The following is a 22,243-nucleotide window of genomic DNA, read 5'->3' on the forward strand; positions in this document are numbered from 1 at the left end:
ACTACCAATGATAATAGCTGCTTTAACCCAAAAATTGTATACCTTCAAGGGTTACTTTAAATTCAACCAGTCTAATTCGGTACAATTTCTGCATAATTGTGTTGAATGCAAACTAAATATTGCAAGTTAAAAAAAGTTCTTTCGAAACTGACCATAATACAAAACACTACCTAAAAATTACTCTTGATAAACTTAAATTTCAATATAAGATTCAGTGCATCATTAATTCTTCCTGGTTTTCTGATATCTTTAAAGAACAGGCTTATATAAATAGTGCTTCTTGGTTCAATGTTCATATCTTTGAGCTACTAAAACTCATAGATTTTCATTATTAACGTTACAAGTAATTTCCTGCAACCTATTTCCTTTACAGCATGGTCCAGCATGCCCATTATTATTTAAAGACAGCCATTCGTACCAGGAAAAAAGAAGATAATAGACAGATAATAAACAGACAATATTATCAAGATCAAAATATAATCATTAGTAAATTAAAAATTTAATAATGTTTGTATTTTGAGGACGATTTCCAAAGTGGAAATTGAAACGTTAATAAACTTACTTTAGGTAACATTTAATTGTGGCTTACTCCCATTTAAATAGTAATTACTTTAAAATGCTACAAGAATTATCAATACTAAAAACAAATTCAAACCGACTGCAATATTCAAATTAACCCTAGATGGACCCTACTTTATACAAATTGGATCATGGAACTAGCTCAAGCCTGTGTCGTCCCTAATTCTGTGTCTCCATATGCTCATTCAATTAACAAAATATTTCAGAAGGTGACAGATATAATTATGAAAATGATATCTGGTTCCAGTCTTGGAGATGATAGACTTTCAATGAATTGGCTAAATGAATTTAAACAGGGGCTGCTATAATTTTAACTCCTATGATAAATTTGTCTTTTACATCTGATGATGTACCAAATATCCTCAAAGAAGCAAAATGATTCCCTAGTTTTGAAGGTGGCGACCCAACTTTAGCAAATAATTTCAGGTCCATATCTGTATTGTTTACCATCTCTAAAATTCTTGAAACCTATATAAATAACCGATTATGTACGTTTTTATTACCATTTTTTTTTTGGTTATTACCATTTTTGATTTAAAAGTCAATATGGCTTCAAAGATTGAAGAGATTAAATAATACGAACGGACATATGACAGCTTCAACCTTCAAAAAAAGATCAAAGAGCTGTATCAAGCAGTGGCGCACCGAGGGGGGGGGTTTTGGGGGGTTAAACCCCCCCCCCCCCCCAAGACCCTATTCCGACACTGCTACTTACACATTTTAACGACTCAAAATGGAGGTAACCTCATAAAAAAAATTTTGGTGACCAACCGAAACCCCCCCCCAGGGACAAATTCTCGGTGCGCTACTGGTATCAAGAGCTTACAGGTAAATAACTATAATTCAAAACAGGAATGGTTTACTGATGTCAAGCGTTGAACAACAGCTAATCCGCTGGTCAGAATAAATAAAAGTCCTTTTCCTTATTGATTGACCACCGATGACTCCCGGCGCTTCTGTAGAAACGGACCAGTTATAGGGCATTTCTTTCCCTTTTGGGAACAACTGAAACATATTATTTTATTAATAATTTATTTTGGAAGATAATATACAATGTTTGTCATAAGCTTTTAAATTTTTGTGTGCCACACAAAAATTCCACCAAAGGAAGAAAAAATTCTTTCAACGCCAGCTGAAGACACTTGGGCTGTGTAAAGTTGTTCAGTAACATTAACGATGTTAGTGTCAATATCTTTGTGGCTTTTCCACCACTCAGTCAGTGTCACTTTTAAAGTGACACTGTTTTCAAAAAAATGTTTTTGAAAAGGTACACTTTTTGTCTGAAACTTTACAATTATTGGTAAAACGTCAATTTCGGGATACTTTTCTTTTGCGAAGTCCAGTGCTTTTGAGGTCTCTTCCTGTGTTAAATCTAAGTTAGGAGATTTTTCGCTTGGGTCAAGCAGATATGACAAAAAATGTGCTTCTGTCGAGCATTTGATCAAAGTTTATTATATTTTTATTGAGATAACAAAATGAAGAAAAATTTAAAAACATATTACTAGTGTAAAATTACAGTTGTTTTAGTTATTAGAATAATTTAAAATATATTAATTTAAAAATTTAATCATCAAACTTGTATTTGTAGTTTGTTGAGCTGGTTACAAGATTATTTCATGAAACATTATATTTACATATAAAAAGAAAACTTTCAATTTAAAACGCTATCCTCTAATCAAAAATAGTAGACCTTATTCTAAAAGAGGGGTTCAGCATTTATATAAATACTTACTTCTTATACTGAAAAAATGTCCTCCTCCTAATTCCTTGGGCCCTTGTCAGGGCATGGTAACACTCTAATACTATTAGCTTGCTGCCTCCCTTGCCAGAGAGTGTTGGAGATTAGTTTTAGAGATTTTTCTGTTCAGGTCACGCACATAATTCTTAAAAAATGTCACATACATATAAAAAGGAAAATTAAAGAAATTATTGTTTGTTTTTATCATTTCTGAAGAATATCTTAAATGCTGGTTACAACGTTATTCTTTGCAGGGGTCAAAATATACTAGGTAGGTACATGATGGAACACTTGATATAGCAATTCCTCAGATAACGATGTATACAGGGTAAAAAACCAACAGCAAGCATGGTTAAGGTTATGTCGGGGCAGGACCCATTTATGAGCCCTTCAGATACTTAGACCTCCTAAGACGGGTCCATTGTATCACCCCTATAATACGGAATAGGCCCATAAGGACCAAGGACCTAGTCTTCGCCGTTTCTGGGACGCAGGCTGTTCCAGGCTCCCATATCTGCAGCCAAGTCTGAGCCCCTCCTGCCGTTCTGATCGTCTAATCCTTTAGTAACAGCAAACATACTTTGTGACTAAAATATGTCGAAGAACAAACACAGAATGTACAACAAAATTATTACATAATGTATAATAAATCTGTAGAGATAAAGTGGATAGACGAGTCAGCGGTAGTGAAGTATTGGAAGATGGTGAAGAATATATTAAAACTGATATATATATATATATATATATATATATATATATATATATATATATATATATATATATATATATATATATATATATATATATATATGTGTGTGTGTGTGTGTGTAAGTATATTTGTAAATAAATAAATATGACCTGGTAACATTCATTGTTTTCTATGGATCTCGCTTTTCATTCTCAATTATATTACGAGTGCGGAGTGGTCGGTAAATTGGGAGTAATTTTACTTCATTGAACTGTTTGTATCTTTTTGATTAACAGTTTATAAACACCTTAAACGCTACATAATTGAATCATGGTGCAATTTAGATTTATTATATACAGCATTCTATAGGAGATATCTTTTGAAAGAATACTTTAATATTACTTATTCGATTGCTTAATAACTTAATCAAAATCGTCGGAACTTGTATGAAATAGGTATTTATCTGACTGGAAAGTGTTATCTAGCTTGATGGTTTTAGGTAAATATTAGATATTGTTGAGTATTGAATTATGTAACCAGGTTTCTTCAGATAAGTGATTTATCTATACCATCTTATAAATACATGAAAATTATTTAATAATTGAAAATAACATAAATATAAGTAATTGATCAATATTTTTATTTCGTCAAAAAGCACAATAATTAATTATGTTTAATATCCATATTTAGTTAAATAGTGTTCAGTAACCACCTATATATATATATAGGTGCCTATTCAAATATTGAACAATCTACAGCAATGGTATTTATCAGTAGTATCAGATCTACTAGATATGAATATTTGCTTTAGTGTATTTATTTAAACTTCCTTTACTTGAGTTTTTGAATTACTGTTTCATATAATAGATTTTAGAGTAAGTTGTGTTTTTATTTCTTTTTTTTTTATATTCTATCAATACCTATTATAATGTTGCTAATTCAAGAAGTTCTGTTTTTATGGTTCTTTCGTAAAATTTTCATATTTTAAAACATAATAATTCTAATATGTAGCCTGGCTAATAGTATTTTTTATTTTAATGATATATGGGAAATATTTTTTGTGAAAGTTACCGTTTGGAAGAGAAAATATAGGCCATAGCATATTTGTGTGCTGTGAATAGGCAAGACATTAAAGATGTCATAAATAAAATGATTATACAAATCCAAAAACTACTCTATAATTTAATAGTCGTCTGTATTTTCACACGATTCCGTGACATTCAAATTTACTAACATATTTCAACGAAATTAAAAGAAGTACATAATTGAATCATTTCTAAATTTTATCATAGAACCAAAATTTTATATTGTATAATTAAATTCATGGTCATTGGATTATGTAATTAAACGTAACTGTAAACTTAGTCATAATATTCATTGACATATGGCAGTGTCCAGAGTCACCAACCAGTGGTGCCATGCTTCTAGGAGTAAACCGACAACACTTTGAAAAAATCAGTAGCATCACGGCGCTTGTGGGAGAATTTAAATAAAATTTTTATGTACCTCCGATTTTTTCTAAATTCTTATTTTAGAAGTGAAACGAAGTTGTTGCAAAAAAATCATATAGGTGGCGATTTAAAAAAAAAAACAATAAAAATAGAAATTAAAGAGAAATGAGTGGTTTTATGTAGTTTAATTGTATTTAATGATAATAATAATTTCCTAATATATTTCTTAATAAAAGTAGTACAATAACGTTGTTACATGTAACAATAATTATTTTATGACAATTTAAAATGAAATTAATCTTGAGTGAATACATAGGTATAATACATATTATATATATAACTATATAATCTTTATAATAAATAAAAAAAAAATCGGTTGCCTGTAAAGTCGGTTTTACGGGCGAAGATTTTACGTGACAACGTCTTTTTCTCGGTAGAATATTTATTGATATGTATACTATTAAATTGCACAATAGTTGTTTGCAGTTGAAACGCGCTGTTTCTTCTCAATCCACTGAATTACGATTGATTGCAGAGTGATTTAAACTAATAATTTACTTAACACTATCAACATTTGTCAATAGTATGACATAACCTATAAACTCAGCTTCTCAGATTCAACGCGCCTAATTCTCTAGTGCTGCGCGCGCAGCGGACCGATCATGTTTGAGTGGGAGAGAGACGCAAGGCATTCGCCGGTCCGGCGGGCCTCTCTCTCGTTCGGTGACTCATCGTAACAGACGTGAGCGGGCGTTACACTTTTTCATGAGCGAGTCCGAGCCACAACCTAATTTAAGACGTTGTCACGTCAAAAATAATATGCCTATATATAAAGAATTATATACACATGTACTTTTCAAAAGGTTTTTAACCTTTGAAGCAGTGAACAAATTTGTATACCTGGGAGCGCTACTTAACACTGAAAATAATACTACCGCAAAGATCAACCGCAGAATTTGCACGGACAGCAGATGCTATTTTGGGCTCAATCTCCTCCTTAAATCCACAACTATATCGAGAAATACAAAAATAAAACTCTACAAAACAATAATACGCCCAGTCCTAATATATGGTTCAGGGACCTGGACCCTAACAAAAACTAATGAAAACAAGTTAGGATGTTTCGAAAAAAAGTACTAAGGCGAATCTATGGAGCAGTGAATGACAATGGTATACCAGGAACATATTAAGATAGGACGTCTCAGGTGGATAGGGCATGTAATGCTGATGGAACAAAATGAACCAGCTAGAAAAACCATCTTTGATAGACCCATTGGTCAGAGAAGAAGAGGAAGACCCAGAACAAGGTTCCTTGATAACATCGATGAAGACATGAGAAATATGGGAATACGTGCTTGGCGGAGGAAGGCGATGGATAGGAAAGGGACGACTGGAAAGAAATTCTCGATGAGGCTAGGACCCACACAGGGTTGTAAAGCCAGAATGATGATGAAAAAATCGGAGGTACATAAAAATTTTATTTAAATTCTCTCACAAGCATGGTGGATTGTTTAAACAAATCGATTTATTAAAAATATTTATCTGAAATAAAAAAACCGTATACTTAGGTACAATAAGTAAGTAATTTAATCTGATCTTAATAACTTTTAAATATTTTTAATCTGCCACCCTTAGCAGCAAATTTAATATATAATTTGGATACCTATATATGGTATATTACTTTAAAAGTTTAAAAAACTTTATAATAATAATATTTAATATTCCAAAGAATGAAGATAGACCAAAATAGGTATAGGCTAAATTCAGTTTAAAATTTGTTGATATAATGACAAATAGATAAGTGCGGCAACCGTGTTAGCAACCAAGCTACTACCAACTACTACTTTGCTACTACGTTAGTAATTTTAAGTCTATAATCTAACCTAAAAATTTACAATGTCAATGTAGCATTGTTTACATTTTTATTGAACATTTTCATTTTTTGTAGATCTTGAAGTGGAATATGGCTACGATAGACGGCCGTCCCGCACAATATGGAATTACCCTGAAACAACTACGTGACCTTATGGAACATAGGGGCCCAGACGGAATAGGAAAAATTCAAGAATTAGGTGGAACACAAGAAATATGTAAAAAATTATACACATCGCCAAGCGAAGGTAAGTCACACTTCCTCTTACTTGAAAATACTTTTTAGTACTCCTTTGATTCACTAAAATACTAGAAACTATTTCAATTATTGATTTTGATGTTTATATCCATGGGTAATTTTAAAAATGTTTGTTTTTTTTAAATCCATTAATGCAAAAAGTATCCAATAATCTTAAATTGTTTATACACAAATTGTGTACGTCTAATCTGAAAAATCGTTTTAAAAAAAGTGTTGCAAATTCCTATCCCTCAATTATTTGGTGCACACAAGTAGTACCTCCACATCTCACATTATTATATCAAGTTTAACCTCCCATGATTCAGGCTGAGTTTCTTTGAAATAGTGATAACACAGTGTGCTGAAGATCAGTCGGAAAATATGAGTTATTAATATTCTGTTTGGCAAAATTGTGTATAATTATATTATTTATTTAATGTGTGATAATATATTGTTTAGATATTAATGGATATCAACATTAGATTATACAATTGCTTGGCATCAGAACTATCAAAAATTGTTATGCCGTATTTATTTGGCTTGCTAGAAATTTATTGTTTAATTATATTTTACTTGAAAAGCCTAAATTTTTTATCTCTGGTAATGTAAGCAGAATGAGAATAACATTGTTTATTATTACTGTTGAATCTATCTAGTATTAGTTATACTGGAGCTAGTTTATTTACTTTTCTTCTTTTGTGTCTTATGTAAATACAGTAGACTCCCTCTATAACGAGAACTGAAATGGCAGACTAATTACCTCGTTATAAGCGGATCTCGTTATATCCAACAACAATAATATTGTGCATACATATGAATATGTAGTTTTCTAAAACATTAACTTTCTATAGTGAAGCCATTCGGAGCAATATAAGATGCTAATAAATATTGTTTGAATGGCGTTTTTAAAACAAAGTTGTTTACTTTTATTGTCAATGAAATGCATTAAAACAAAAAAGAGTTGTTTACTTGTACTGTCAATGATATATGTTAAAACAAAAAATCTGTATTCTGTAAATATGTATAAAGCGTATAAAGTTATTTTGTCATTTTTGACTGCTTTAAATTGTCCAGTATTCTATCTATCATATTTTCTAAAGATGTGAAACAGTTTTATGCTTCTTCATTTGCGTTTTGTCCTTGGATAAAGTTTCTGACAACCTTTAAAACACTTTCCACATCTTGTCTATTAGGACCCATATTATTAGGTGTGAATGGTCAACCCAATACAATGACACTTGTGAATCATAAATTTTACATTTCCGACTAAGAATAATAAATTGTAAGAAGTTTATTGCGGGTGGCCCGCAGTTAAAAAGGGTATTTATTTATAGCTACGGCCGGGCCAAAACGTAAAAAACACGTTTTGCAATCTTATTTTCTCTCGTTAGAAGCAAATTTACCTCGCTATAAAGGGTTATAGTTCAATAGAAATTTCACGGGACATCTAATGTACCTCGTTATAAGCGAAACCTCGTAATAACCGTGTTCGTTATAAAGGGAGTATACTGTAGTATTGAATGCAAGAGAAACACAAATCTATCCTTATTCATTACAAGCTGAAAAGTTTCAATATCAGTGTCATCTGTTCTGTAGAGATATTGTAAATTCATCTGGTTCGTTTATCTAATACCAGCAAAATAAGAGACTTTAAAGGACATTGATTTCATCAATTTGGTAGCCTGTGATATGTCTCTTTGCTATATTCATTTGCAATACTCTCAATTTTTATATTTATACATTCTACAACTAAATTTAGCATTGATGATTAAAGTGTTGATAGGTGATTGAGACTTCTGTTGAGTGCACTTATGGTCTGGGGATACTCAGGTCATTCCATGTGTATGTTTGAACTACCAAGTAATGATATCGTAGACCTCAAATATCGAAATCATGTGAGGCCTTCTTGTATTAATCCTTTTATATTTACCCTCCGTCACAATACATATTAAAAAATATTATAAGATTACAGATAATTATTTGAGAATAGAAGACATTCACTCATCACTAACACAAGACAGAGAGACAATCTGAGAATTTATTTTTATATATTTATTTATTTTTTTATATATTTATTTATTGGTACTTTGTCCAATCCTCAAAAAACTACCCCATTATCCCCTAGAAAAAAACTCATTCCAAAAAAATAGAGATATAGAACAAAAACGTTGAATCCAGACAAGAAAACAGCTAGGAATTAATTGCTAATTTATTGATATTTCACAAATTTGTGGTGAAAGACTTTCAGCTGCAACATGACAAACTAAGGTTCTTGGATTCTGGTTACAAATGTCAAAAAACATTCCTTGGAAACCATGTGATTTGAAGAAATTCTATAAATTCACAGCAAGAATAAAAACATTGGTATCTACACTGTAAATAATTGTTTGATATCCACAAGCAAAATCATAATATATTGCTTCTAAATGATTGTTTTCAAGCCGAGATATTTTGAACATAGTGTTAGCTATACTAATTAATAACATATACTAACTGTACTATAAGTATATACTATACTATTTGGAAAACCACCAGATATGGTGGTACTTGCCATAAAAATTGCAAAACAAGAGCATGTAATTTCCAAAAAAGCAGTCTATTGTATACCTGTATGTGGATGTAATTTAGACTCATGTGAGTATTAATATTTTATGGTTATAAGTGAAGATGATTGATTAATGAACATTTTTTAATAATATGTTTATATAATTAACAATAAAAAAACTTCATACATTACAAGTACATCATTGCTTATTAATTAAATTCACATGTAACATTTTCCACTTATATGTTAAGAAGTAATATTAAATATAGATTTTTGAAAGATTATTAGTCAGTAAATATCTTAAAAATAATAAAAAAAAATGAAACAATTTAATAGATAAGTTCAAGCTCCAGCTAGAAATTTACTGAGGTATATATACTTGGCGTTAGTTCAAGATAGACACATGTAGTGGTGGTAGCGGTATGCATCAAGCAATGTTAACAATTAAAAACAAGGGTTTTGCAATAAAATCATTTTAAAAACAATATCAGAATCTTGTACATGAGCTGTGAAAATGGCAGATTTCGCATTTTTCAAAATTACAAACGCTTATTATAACTCAACAACAATCAATTTTAAGAAAAGTTACTAACTACCTTTTTGTTCAGAATGATTCAAAAACCTTTGTCCCAGGTGGAAAAGTTAATTTTTGAAACTTGTTTGAAAAAATTACTTAAACAAAATCTTAACCAAGTGGCTCTGTGGTTTCTTGCGGATTTGATATTAGGGACTCATTTTTTATAAGCTTGTGCACTTATCTAATTTCAACGTTTTTGGCTGATATTTCGATTTTCCCTTGGGTGACTTTTGCTCTAGGGGATGATGGGGTATTTTTTGGGGGTTGGTCAATGTACCAATCAACAGCAATTAATTAGCAATAAAGTATGCCTCCAAGATGGGTACTGTAGCCCTTTTTATTGCCGAGATATACATATGGATCCATAGTTTTACCATAAAGTTATCATAAACATTGTTTCTCAGAAATGGTTTCAGCAATAAATTGGTTCTTGACATAAAACTTAAGCAATAAATTAGCAATTAATTCCTTGCATTCACTTTTTTAGTCTCATCATTTTTGCCCAATATCTCGATTTTTCCGCGGATGAGTTTTGGGCTAGGGGATGATGGGATAGTTTTTAGGGCTTGGGCAATCTACCAATCAACAACAATTAATTAGCAATAAAATATGCCGTCAAAATTGGTCCTTGTAACCCTTTTCCTTGCGGAGATATAGCTATCGCTATGCTAGCTTTACCATCTGAATTCAGCCTTATAAAATGGATATGATAACTTTCCTGACACAATGATATTTTAACCCATTTCTTTACAGTTAATGATTTGAAGGGTTCAATAAGTATTTGTTTCTTGATATTTTGCAAAAATGAGTTTCAAACTTAATGACCTATACTAGTTTGTGAAATACTTTTTCTTCTTCTTTTTGTGTAGACATGACTCTGTTTTTCAATGTGCCTCCAGTAAGTTGTTGTTCCATTGTTTTCTTGTTGTCATTGTTGTTCATTCTGCTTATATGATTGTTTTATTCTACTCTTCTATTTCTTACCCAGTCCTTGATGTTCTCTACCTTGCATCTACGTCATATATCTGTACTTATAGCTATATCCCATAATGTTTTACCATAAATTTTTCATCTCTGCTGTTTCTAACATCCTTTTTGCCCTCTCTGTGTCAGGTCGTGTTTCTGTTGCGTATGTCATTATTGTGATCAGTCTGATGACTTTTTTTGTAAATTCTGCCTTTTATTTCATTCCCGATATTGTTATTTGTCCATATTGTTTCATCCAGGCCCTGCAGCTCCGTTTGCTCTATTCACTTGATCTTCCACTTTTGTTTCGAGCTTTCCGTAGATAGATAATGTGCTGCCTAAATATTTAAACTCCATCACTTGTTCTATTATCTGACCTTCCAGCTCCAATTTACATCTTTGTAAATTGCTCTTATAACCTTGGTATCCTTTTTTAGTTCTTACTTTTTTTATTATTTCATCTATAATAAGGTTGAACAATAGAGGACTCAGGAAATCTACCTGTCTTATCCCACTGCCAGCTTTAAATAGGGTCAGTTAGTTCTTTTTCTACTTTTACTTTTATTGTGTGCTTTTGGTAGATATTTTCGATCATTTTGATTATTCCTAGAGATATCTCTCTTGCATACAACAACAAGTTCATCCTTTAATTTGACCCGGTCAAATGCCTTCTTACGGTCCACGAAACACATAATAGAATTTTAGAAATACTGTATAATACAATGTTTTACCAACAAAGTCTGATAGCTATATCTACTATTGTCCTAGACATATGCTCTATTCTAGGACACAATGGTTAATACTATCAAAAATAAATTTAAATTTTTTTTAAAAGTTCTTTAACCAAAATATAAAATCCAAGTTTTGTTATTTGAAAATGAAAGGTAATTCTGTTTGTGTATACCCCAATTCAACGCATCTGTTTTGCACCTGTAGCTGGTTTCTCTTTCTCCTCCCTATCTTTGAGCATTGTTTGCATTGTAAAAAAATAGTTTGTACAATCAATTAGAACATATACATCCCATAATTAAACAGAGGCATAATTTCTTCATCTCATGGCTTGGTAAAAATCTCATATGGTGTACAAATGCCCATAATTGTTATTTGCTTTTCTACTTCTTCAGAGAAGTTGGGTATACTCGTTTTCATCGTTCTTGGCGTGTGCCCGAAATAAGCTACTACGGAATTTTTAATATTCGTCTCTCTCTGATACACAGATGCGTAATTCAATTGTGCTAGTCACGTTCGTCATGGTAAAGTGCGATGAGAAGGGAACGAAGAGACCACTCACGTCTCCCAGTATTGTAGCAATAACACCGATGCGTTTGGCCGATACGGTGTCGGTGATAAGTTCGGCCCCTTTACGAATACAGATAGCTGGCAGTGACGTGTTTTTTTTTTAACATGTTACCCTGATCTGTGCAGGTTTGAAGTAGCTGATGAAATAGTTTTTATAAGTAAACAGTTTTTAATTAATTAATAGTTTGAGCTCTTACTGTGTGGAATTCCATTACATAAAATAATACTCTCGACACCTTAAAAATTCCAGTTTATTATAAATTAATTCTCTCTCTTCCGGTACCTATTGCAATAATGACTTGTGGCATTGTTCTTGAATGAGCTGGCTAATAGGTTTATAATTGTAGCAATTACCATTGATATTTTATGTTGTTTTAGTCGATTTTAGTCAGTCATTGTTGGAATTTGTTCCGAACAGTTTTACTTATTATTTTTTGTTCTGAATAACTAATTGTTCTATTTAATAAAAAAAATGCCGGGAAAAACGATAACAGGAGAAATGCGACAATGTGTAGTCCATTTATTGGAGTATTTTAAAAAAGAAAAAGAAAACAACGGACCTTTGCTTTCGTTATCATCGGTACATGAACGAGTAGCGGACGCTTTGAAAATCAGTCTTCGCACAGTGACAAGAATAAAGAGTGAATACAAGACAGGGGCAGCTCTTACTACACCAGGAGAGTCACGTAATGTACAAAAAAAAAGACTAATGATGTCAGCGATACTATAAAAGGAGAGATTAGAAATGTACTGTATGGCATGAAAGCAAAAGGAGAGCACGTTACAATTAAAGTTCTAAATACACAATTAAGAAACAAGCATCTCTATGACGGTTCTGATTCAGGAAGTTTGTGGCGTCTTATGAAAAATTGTGGATTTTCATACAAACTAGAAAATAGTAGACGAGTGCTATGTGAGAAACCATGTATTGTCTCAAAACGACTGTAGTTTTTGAGGCATTATATGAGAAATTTTTTAAGTCCAAGCCCGCTTCAGTTCGTTTTTTTAGATGAAACATGGATATTCCTAAAAGGGGCATATAAACGTACTTGGCAAGATGACTGTGTGAAAAGCATCAGAAAAGGACACGAAAATACAGGTAAACGCTTTGTTGTTTTACATGCCGGAAGTAGTAGGCAAGGATTTGTTAAAAATGCCGGATTACTGTTTTCTACGAAATCGAAGAGTGCAGACTATCATGATTCTATGGATAAAGAGTCTTTTAAAAAGTGGGTCTCTGAAAAGCCAATGTTGGAGGAACCATCTCTAATTATTATGGATAATGCCTCATACCATAGCTCTTTAATAGAAAAGTTACTGAATGCCAGTTGGAAAAAATCGGACTTACAAGAATGGTTATGAGCGAAAAAAATAGTTTTTGACGACGATTTGGGCAAGACAGAGCTATTGAGTCTTTGTCGCCAGAATAAACCACAAAATACCAGGTACGTTATAGACGAGCTACTCCAAGAACATGGGCATCAGGTTTTGAGATTGCCTCCATATCACTGTCAATATAATCCGATCGAGTTGGTCTGGGGCATTTCTAAACAATACTATGATCGTCATATTGGAGAACATGGACGTGGAGATGAAACAGTGAAAAAAGTTTGTGGCGATGCATTAGCTGAGGCAACACCTGCAGTGTGGGCGAGTTGTGTTAACCATACTGAAAAATTAATTCAGGACGACTGGGAAAAAATGGTCACATGATGAAAATGAAAGTAGGATTATCATCGATTTGGCGGAAGATTCCAATGATGAAGACAGTTCCAGTGTAGACGCTGACTGATAAGCTAATTAATCAAGGTCAGTACGTTGTAACAGTTCAGAATTCGCTACAGTGCTTAAAACTTAAAAAATCTGTATCATTTTTTAATTAAAGTGGGTTAAATAATTAACACTTTTTTGGATATATTTCAAAATCCTTTTAAAATGTACTTTTCGTGATATCCTGTCCTATTGTACTGCAAGCTAGAAAAATACTTCTTCGCAATTTATACGTATATTCCGTTATTAGAAATTTAATGAAAAATAATTTATAATTTTCTTTTATAACTATTATTTCGTTTGACATGCTACATTTTGCTCCGCTCTGGAGGAGGTAAACGAATCGAGCTTAGACAAGGAAAGACAGATGAAACAACTTATTGCAAGTGTTTTTACACGCACACGCCAAGAACGATGAAAACGATTATATATCTGGTATTGGGTATAATCCGAATATTACTTCCATCACTTTCTGGACTATAACTGTCTCCACTAACTGAATATGACTCTTTGTTAACATCCCCGTGCAACCTCAATAGACGCCGCTGTTCTTTTCAATCCATATCTAAAAAAAAATTATTTTTATTTTTCAGTTAAGACACAATTTCTTTAACGTACCTCCTCTCACGAAAGTTTCTTTCGACCAATCCATCTCTTTCCGTCCATTTTTCCTTTTATTATAAGGCGAAGTAGATGGTATTTAGGTCCTCTAATTATATGATTGAAGTATTTCGTTTCTCTCCTCTTTATTACGTTTATGTTGCTTACCCCACAGAAAGAAATCTCAATAAAAACAATTTTAAAATATAATTATAACGCAGTTTATTCATAGACAAATTAGAACAAGCACGTCCATAACATACACTATCAATTCTATATAGGTGCATAAATGCCTAAACTGTATGCAACAAACGTTACCATCGGAACACTTAGTATAGTCCTAAATCACTTTTACGTGCTTTATATGCCTGCTGCTACCGTTAGATGGATGTATAAAATGACTACTCCAGCAGTCGCGCACGAGTGTGTATGACGGTTATGGCAGGTTTGTCGAGAAACGTGTTAAAATGACACTAATATTATTTTTAATAAAAAGTACCATGTATTCAATTGAAGATTTTTTACATCAAATAACACGACCTGGATTTTGAATAATACATTTTATCACGATATGTATCCAATTTTCAATGTTTAAATGTGGTTTTTATTTATTTTTTATGTATGATACTGTTAAGTAAGTTTTAAATAAATATCCAGGCTGAAAATTGTTTTGTTCTACATTTTCTTTTCTTTTCGGTGAGCAATGCTCTTTCCATCTGTTTCTTTCATCTTCCATCTTTCCGTTTGTTATTGTATGTTTACCTGTAAAGTAGAGCTGCCTTCTGGAACTACATCATCTTCTGTTTTTTCGCCTTCAAATTCATGTTCAGTGTCCCTAGATTTGTTCATTATCAACATCGTATTTATAAAACATAATTATACAAAAGAAATACTAAAAATCAAGTAAATTGATGATCTAATGACCTTAGATTAAAATTTATGATATTGGATGCAAAAGTAAAAAATGTCTACAGAATGAGTTACATCCGGTGTATTACAATGTGTTCACTAGTAACAAAGGCACATTTTATCTCTTTGAAAATGGACTTCTCCCACTGTTGAGTGACTACTGAGTTATGTGCAAATTATGCTCAACAAATTGTGCGTGAGTAATGGAAGGTTAAAAGACAAACTTACAAGTAGATAGTATGCCTAGATCTACTACAATATGGCACGGTAGTGCTTTATGAGTGGTAGCACTAATGTTGGACATAAATATCCACAAAACTAGTTTTAACTTTCACAGGATATAAATTGGAAGGTCATATTTACTGTCTCTAGTACATAATAGTTATTTAAAATTATTATTTTAAGATGGAGTTCTATTTAAATTACAAACATTGTTGTGTTTTTGTTTTATGTTATATTAATAATTATTAAAGTTATTCCGTATGATACATAAAATGTTTGAGAGAGCACTGAATGGAGAAGACTTACCGGCAGAATGGACCCAAGCATATATGACATCAATATACAAGAAAGGAAATAGAAAAAACTGCGAAAACTATCGGGGAATCAGCATTATATCGTCTATAGGCAGACTGTATGGAAAGACCATAAAGGAAAAATTAGAAATATATATACAAGATAAAATCGGAGAAGGCCAGGCAGGTTTCACAGCGGGGAAAGCATGCTTAGATCACATTTACACGGTCGAACAACTAATAGAAAAAAGAATGGCCAAAAATAGATCCGTCCATCTGGCTTTTGTTGATCTTAAGAAGGCATATGACTCAATACCTAGAACCAAGCTATGGGAAGCAATGGAAGACATCGAAGTTCCACGAAGATTAATAAACGCGGTAAAAGCACTCTACAAGAATAACGAAGTAGCTATCAAAACGGGCAATAGAATATGCAGGCCATTTAAGACGACAAAGGGACTACTACAGGGTTGCTCCACATCCCCCACCCTGTTCAAAATATTCCTGGAAAAAACCCTGAAACCATGGAAAAGAAAGTGCGAAGGAATGGGTATACCAGTAAGGAACGAATATCTATATACCCTAAGTTTTGCCGACGACCAAATAGTGATCGCACAAGACGAGGATGACCTCAGTTTTATGATGAGAAAACTGGAGCAGGAATATACAAAGAATGGGATGGAAATAAACCTAAAGAAAACTGAATACCTAACAACGGAGAATACAGAAATAAAACAGCTGGAAATAGACGAAGGTAAACAAATCAAAGGAACAGACAAGTATAAGTATTTAGGTTTCATAATATCAAACAAAGGAACAACGGAGGAAGATATAAAAAATAGACTAGGACAAACAAGAGACTGCATACGAAAATTAAACCCGGTACTATGGGATAAGAACATCAGCATGAAAACAAAGAAAAAAATATATAATACCATGGCAAGAAGTATCCTCACGTATGGGTGTGAAAATTGGACAATAAATAAGAAAACCAAAAACAAAATAAGAGCAACAGAGATGGAATTCCTAAGGAGAAGCTGCAGAGTAACAAGAAGAGACAGAATAAATAACATGGAGATTAAGAGGAGAATGGGAATGAACTCCGACATAATAGACTACATCGAACAGAAGAGATTAACATGGTACGGACATGTCAGAAGAGCAGACCAAAATCGGTGGATAAATAGAATAACAGAGTGGAGCCCGATAGGAAGAAGAAAGAGAGGCAGACCCCGAAGATCTTTCAGAGATGAGGTGGACGAAGCAATGAGTAGAAGAAACCTACAGGAAGGGGACTGGCTAAACAGGAAAAATTGGAGAAAACGGTTGAGTGAAGGAATACAGTGAAAACTGTGGAAATCCTTGTATATATATATATATATATATATATATATATATATATATATATATATATATATATATAATAATTATTGACTTTCGATTACTTGACTGCGTAAAAAATTCTAAGGCGAGTTTTTTTTTTTTAGATTTAAATATCTAAATTTAACTGTATCATCCTTATAGTGAGAAATTTCAAGTAAGAAATTGTATTCTTGTGAAAGATAGAACTCTTGTGAAAGATAAAATTGCTCATTTTGTGGTGGAGGACCGACGGCTCGTCAGATCGTGATGTGTGAGGTATCTTCGGAAAGGGGAGGGGGTATCGAATACGTTAACACAAAAAACAAAGATGGCGGCGTATAGAAAAAAGCACACTAAGCTTGTAACGTCTAAACGGCTCAACTTACAACAACGTGCAAGGTATCGATGAAAAGGGGAGGTGGTACAATGTGGGACAATGCCAAAACGGCACTATATCGTATCTTCCTATGACGCCTTACGCATCAACTGTTCCTGTCTCTCGACCCCACCAGTCTCACCACGCTGCATTGCTCAGTACCAGTGCCGGCCTAGCAGCCTTTGAAGATGGAGCTCCCGATCGCTGTTACCGATAGATGCGAAAGTCGTGCTGTGCTACGTTTTTTTAACTTAAAACGGATTTCACCTATTGACATTCATCGTCAGTTAATCGAAGTTTATGGAAAAAAGGACATATCTGTTCAACATGTTCGCAAATGGTGTAGAGAACTCAGATGAAGATCGGGGCGGAAGGCCTTTAGCTTCAGACGAAATTGTCGAAAAAATATTACTTAAAGATCGGAGGTTCACCATTAACGACTCTGCTTTGCGTATTCCTGAGACTTCCCACACCAAAATTCATAAGATATTAACAGAAAAATTAGACTATCACAAAGTGTGTACGGTGGGTACGGCGACTGCTTAAAGAAAGTCACAAACAGCAACGTGTCGATTGTGTCCAGCAGTTTTTGCAATAATGTGAAGACAACAGGGAAGAAATTTTGGATTCCATTGTTATAGGTGACGAAACATGGATGTGTCACTTTACCACCGAAACCAAGCAGTAATCACGTGAATGGCGCCACTCAACTTTGCCGAAGCCGAATAGGTGTAAATAAACGCAGTCTGCTGGGAAAGCATGGCAACCGTCTTTTGGGACAGGAAGGGCCTACTGTTAATCGACTTTTTGCTTCATTTGCGAGAGATTAAAAAGACTGAGACGTGCTATCCAGAACCGCCAGAGAGGACGATTATCCAGTGGTATGAAGCTACTCCATGACAACGCTCGAACTCATGTCCCACATCAAACTGAACAACTGCTGAGACATTTTGGCTGGACTGTTGTGCTTCACCCCCCTACAGTCCGGACCTAGCACTCAGTGATTAACACTTATTCCCAAAATTAAGGGAACGCTAACGCTTCATTACCGATGATGAAGTCAAGGGTTGTGAATTATAGACAAATGTTATATCAGAAATTTTAAATCTAAAATTTTATTGAAAAGACTGGACTAATTCATTTTTAGGTTTCTATTAGCTGGAATGATTAATACAGTCCATTTAAAAATTAAATCAAATAATTAAAAGTGCATGCCGTTGACTTTCTGGCAATAACCATGACGGTTTCTAAATTTCTCCAACTCGTCAGTTAATGTTTCTGGGCGAACTAGTCTTGCCTCGTTGATACATGATGATACATGATATAGTTCTTTGAGATCAGGTTGTTAAGGAGCTTTTAAAAATGTATGCTATGACTTCAGTAAAAGCAATACCGAACAAAATTTTGTGAATTTCACTTCATTACTACCCAATAAAGTGCAATTGTAATACATTCTGTTAACGCCCTAGTCCACATGGAGTAATGTCTTTTCTTTGGTATATTGGAATGATCCTTTAGATTCCTGATGTTCGTTGGTTTTTTCCTTTAATATGCACAAAAATAAAGACATAATCGTATATCAAATGATATTTCAAAACATGTAAGGTTGTACATGTTAAAATTTAGTTTCAATTCCAGATTTAGCCATACGGCTCACACTCCCTCTAAGGGGAAAATTCACTCATCCCAGATACCTACGGCATCAAAAGGATTGAGCTCTGGTGGGACTCTTTCCATGTTATCGAGTCCTAGGTGACTTGGTATGTCGGTGTATCTCCCAAAAATTTTCGTACGCATCTGGACGTCGAAAGTAACACAGCTTTCTGCATAATCTTATATAGATGTTCATTTAGACCCAGCTTTTTTATGTTTTCTAGGAGGCTCTTCGGGATGACTCCAGTGGTAGAAAGAATAATAGGTATCGTCTGGGTACTTTCCATTCTCCATTGTCTCCTGATTTGTATTTCTAGATCTCTGTACTTGGCGATCTTTTCGTTGTATTTAACACGTAAATTATTGGTGTTGGGTATCGCCACATCAATAAGTGTTGTTTGCTTAGTAATTTTATTAACTAGTATGAGATCGGGTCTATTATGGGCCACTGGTTGGTCTGTAAGCACAGTGCGGTCCCAGTATAGCTTGTAGTTGTCATTTTCAAGCATTCTATCAGGGACGTATTGATAATAAGGAAGATGGTCGGTTTGGAGAAGTCCCAGTTTGTCAGCTAGTTCTTGGTGGATAATCTTTCCTACTGAGTCATGACGGTCTTTATAATCAGTACCGACAAATGCCTGGCAGCCACCGGTAAGATGTTGGATAGTTTCTTGGGCTTGGCATCCATATCGGCATTTGTCATTTTGGACTTGAGGATCTTTAACAATATATTTCAGGTAATTTTTAGTTGGAATAACCTGATCCTGAATGGCAAGTAGGAAACCCTCAGTCTCGGGAAACATCTTTCCTGATGTCAACCAATAGTTCGACGCTGTATTGTCGACATATTCTTGGCTGATCTCATTAAGATGTCGCCCATGCAGAGGTTTACTCATCCAGGCGCGCATTTTGTCTTGCTTAGTCAGGTGGTTTATGCGCATTTCTTGTTCCCTCAGTTTAAGCGGCGTCGTATCATCTACTGCGCAAATTGCTCGATGTAAAGTAGATGTCTCAGCCTGTACCTGAAAATAAGTTCTTAAATTAGCAATTTGTTTATCCAATTGCTCACCTATATCCATATCCTCTTCCCCCTTGATACCGCGGTAATGTTGTTCTCTCTACTGCACTACGTGGATGATGTTTTTGCGCCTTTGTGAGAAGTGTTCTTACTTTCCGCTGAAGACCCTCTATATCCGTTTTTGACCACTTTATAATACCAAATGAGTAGCTCAGCGCGGAACAGGCATATGTATTTAATTCCTTAAACAAATTTTTACTATTAAAATATGATCGATTTAGTTGTCTTACTCTTCGTACGAACTCGGAAGTTAGTTCGATTTTCATTTGTTTATGGTCAATTTTCCGCGCTTGTTTTACTCCGAGATATTTGTACATATCATTTTCACCCATTGCCTCGATGTTTTGGCCATCTTGCATATCGAAACCTCCGGGCTGAACCTTTCCTCTGACTATGTTTAGTATACGGCACTTGTCTACTCCAAAATTCATACTGATATCATTTGAGAAATTTTCTACAGTTTTTAGCATCTCATCTAGGTGGTTTCGAGTGGAAGCCATTAATTTTAAATCATCCATATACAACAGATGATTAAGCTTCGCTACAACAGTGTTGTTATTTTTGATGCTAAAACCTGAGTCAGTAGAGTTCAGCAGCTGAGATAGTGGGTTCATTGCTAGGCAAAACCAAAGTGGACTTAACGAGTCCCCCTGGAAAAGCCCCCGGTTAATAGGGATATCTTCAGTTTCGATATTAATTTCACCCGGTATTTGAAGGTGAATTTTAGTCTTCCACTCTGCCATTATATGCTTCAAAAAGGTCACGAGATTATCATCGACTTTATATATTTTCAATATATCTATAAGCCATTCATCAAAATCAAAAGCCTTCTTGTAGTCAATGAAGGCAGTAAAAAGGTTTCTTTTTTTGTTGTATGCCTGGTTAGAAATGACTGAGTCGATAATAAGTTGTTCCTTGCAGCCCATGGACCCCTTAGCGCATCCTTTCTGTTGAGGCTCTATGATATTGTTCAGAGCACAATGTTGGTAGATACGCCGGGCCACACAGGATGTGACCAATTTGTACAAAGTTGGAAGACAAGTAATTGGGCGGTACTTTGCTGGATCTTGGGTGTTACTTTGATCCTTCGGTATTAGATAAGTGGTTCCCTGAGTTTCAATTATTATTTTGCTTATTATTTTGATGACCTGATGAATATTAATTTAATCTAGACTTTTTCCATTTTAGGACTTAGTGGATCACAAGTAGATCTTGAACACAGGAGAGAAACATTTGGATCAAATTCAATTCCTCCAAAGCCTCCAAAAACCTTTTTACAATTAGTATGGGAAGCTTTACAGGATATTACCCTTATTATTCTAGAAGTAGCAGCCATAGTATCGTTATTGCTTTCTTTTTATCAGCCTTCGTTAGAAGATTCAGGTCAGTATATACATAATATTTTCAAGCATTTAATTATGACACTAACTGTAGTATAATCATTTGACATTGTCAAGAAATATATAGAACAGTGTTTGAACAGTGTATGAAATATTTTGTTATATAAGTACAACTATGATGGTGACAACTATTATTAAAATTCCACATCATTTCTAACTTTAGAATAAAATTATGTAGGGCAAAATAATTTACATAATTATGGGAAATTATTCTTCAGTAGTCGTTTTTATAAGTTTATTGTAGAACAGTTTTTGAAATTCTCCATTTTATGTGAATCATACTTTTATGTAAAAATTTTGTGATTTAAAATCAATTTTTAACTTGTCAAAAATGTTATCGTTGCTACTGTTACTACTTTTCGGACTCTGCAGTGTCAGCAGAGCAATATTTACATTGGAATATAATATAAAAAAGAAGTTTACAATAAAAAATACGCTATTTCATAAAATTATAAAACAATTGTATAGTAGTTTGGCAAGTGTTTTGGAAGTGTATTTTTAGATAGTGAAGGTTTGTTTCTAAAAAATTTTTGCTCTTGCCAAATAATAAAATAATGTTGAAATGAAACACTTATTGTAAGGAAAATATAACAGAAATGCATATTTTGTAACTTACAAAAGTTTCCT

At 33.5% G+C, this 22,243-nt stretch overlaps 1 protein-coding gene across 8 annotated transcripts in view; it reads left to right on the forward strand.

Moving 5' to 3' along the window:
- LOC140452233 (plasma membrane calcium-transporting ATPase 2-like) overlaps positions 1-22,243 on the forward strand; it is a 417,554-nt gene that overhangs the window by 283,405 nt on the left and 111,906 nt on the right. For all 8 annotated transcript variants that reach the window (XM_072546364.1, XM_072546367.1, XM_072546365.1 and 5 more), the window contains 2 exons: positions 6,405-6,576; positions 21,405-21,599. In XM_072546364.1, the coding sequence (XP_072402465.1) occupies positions 6,420-6,576; positions 21,405-21,599 (352 nt within the window). In that variant the 5' untranslated portion in view covers positions 6,405-6,419. The remainder of the gene's footprint in view (positions 1-6,404; positions 6,577-21,404; positions 21,600-22,243) is intronic.

This window comes from Diabrotica undecimpunctata, chromosome 10, assembly GCF_040954645.1.
Source record: "Diabrotica undecimpunctata isolate CICGRU chromosome 10, icDiaUnde3, whole genome shotgun sequence".
NCBI lineage: Eukaryota > Metazoa > Arthropoda > Insecta > Coleoptera > Chrysomelidae > Diabrotica > Diabrotica undecimpunctata.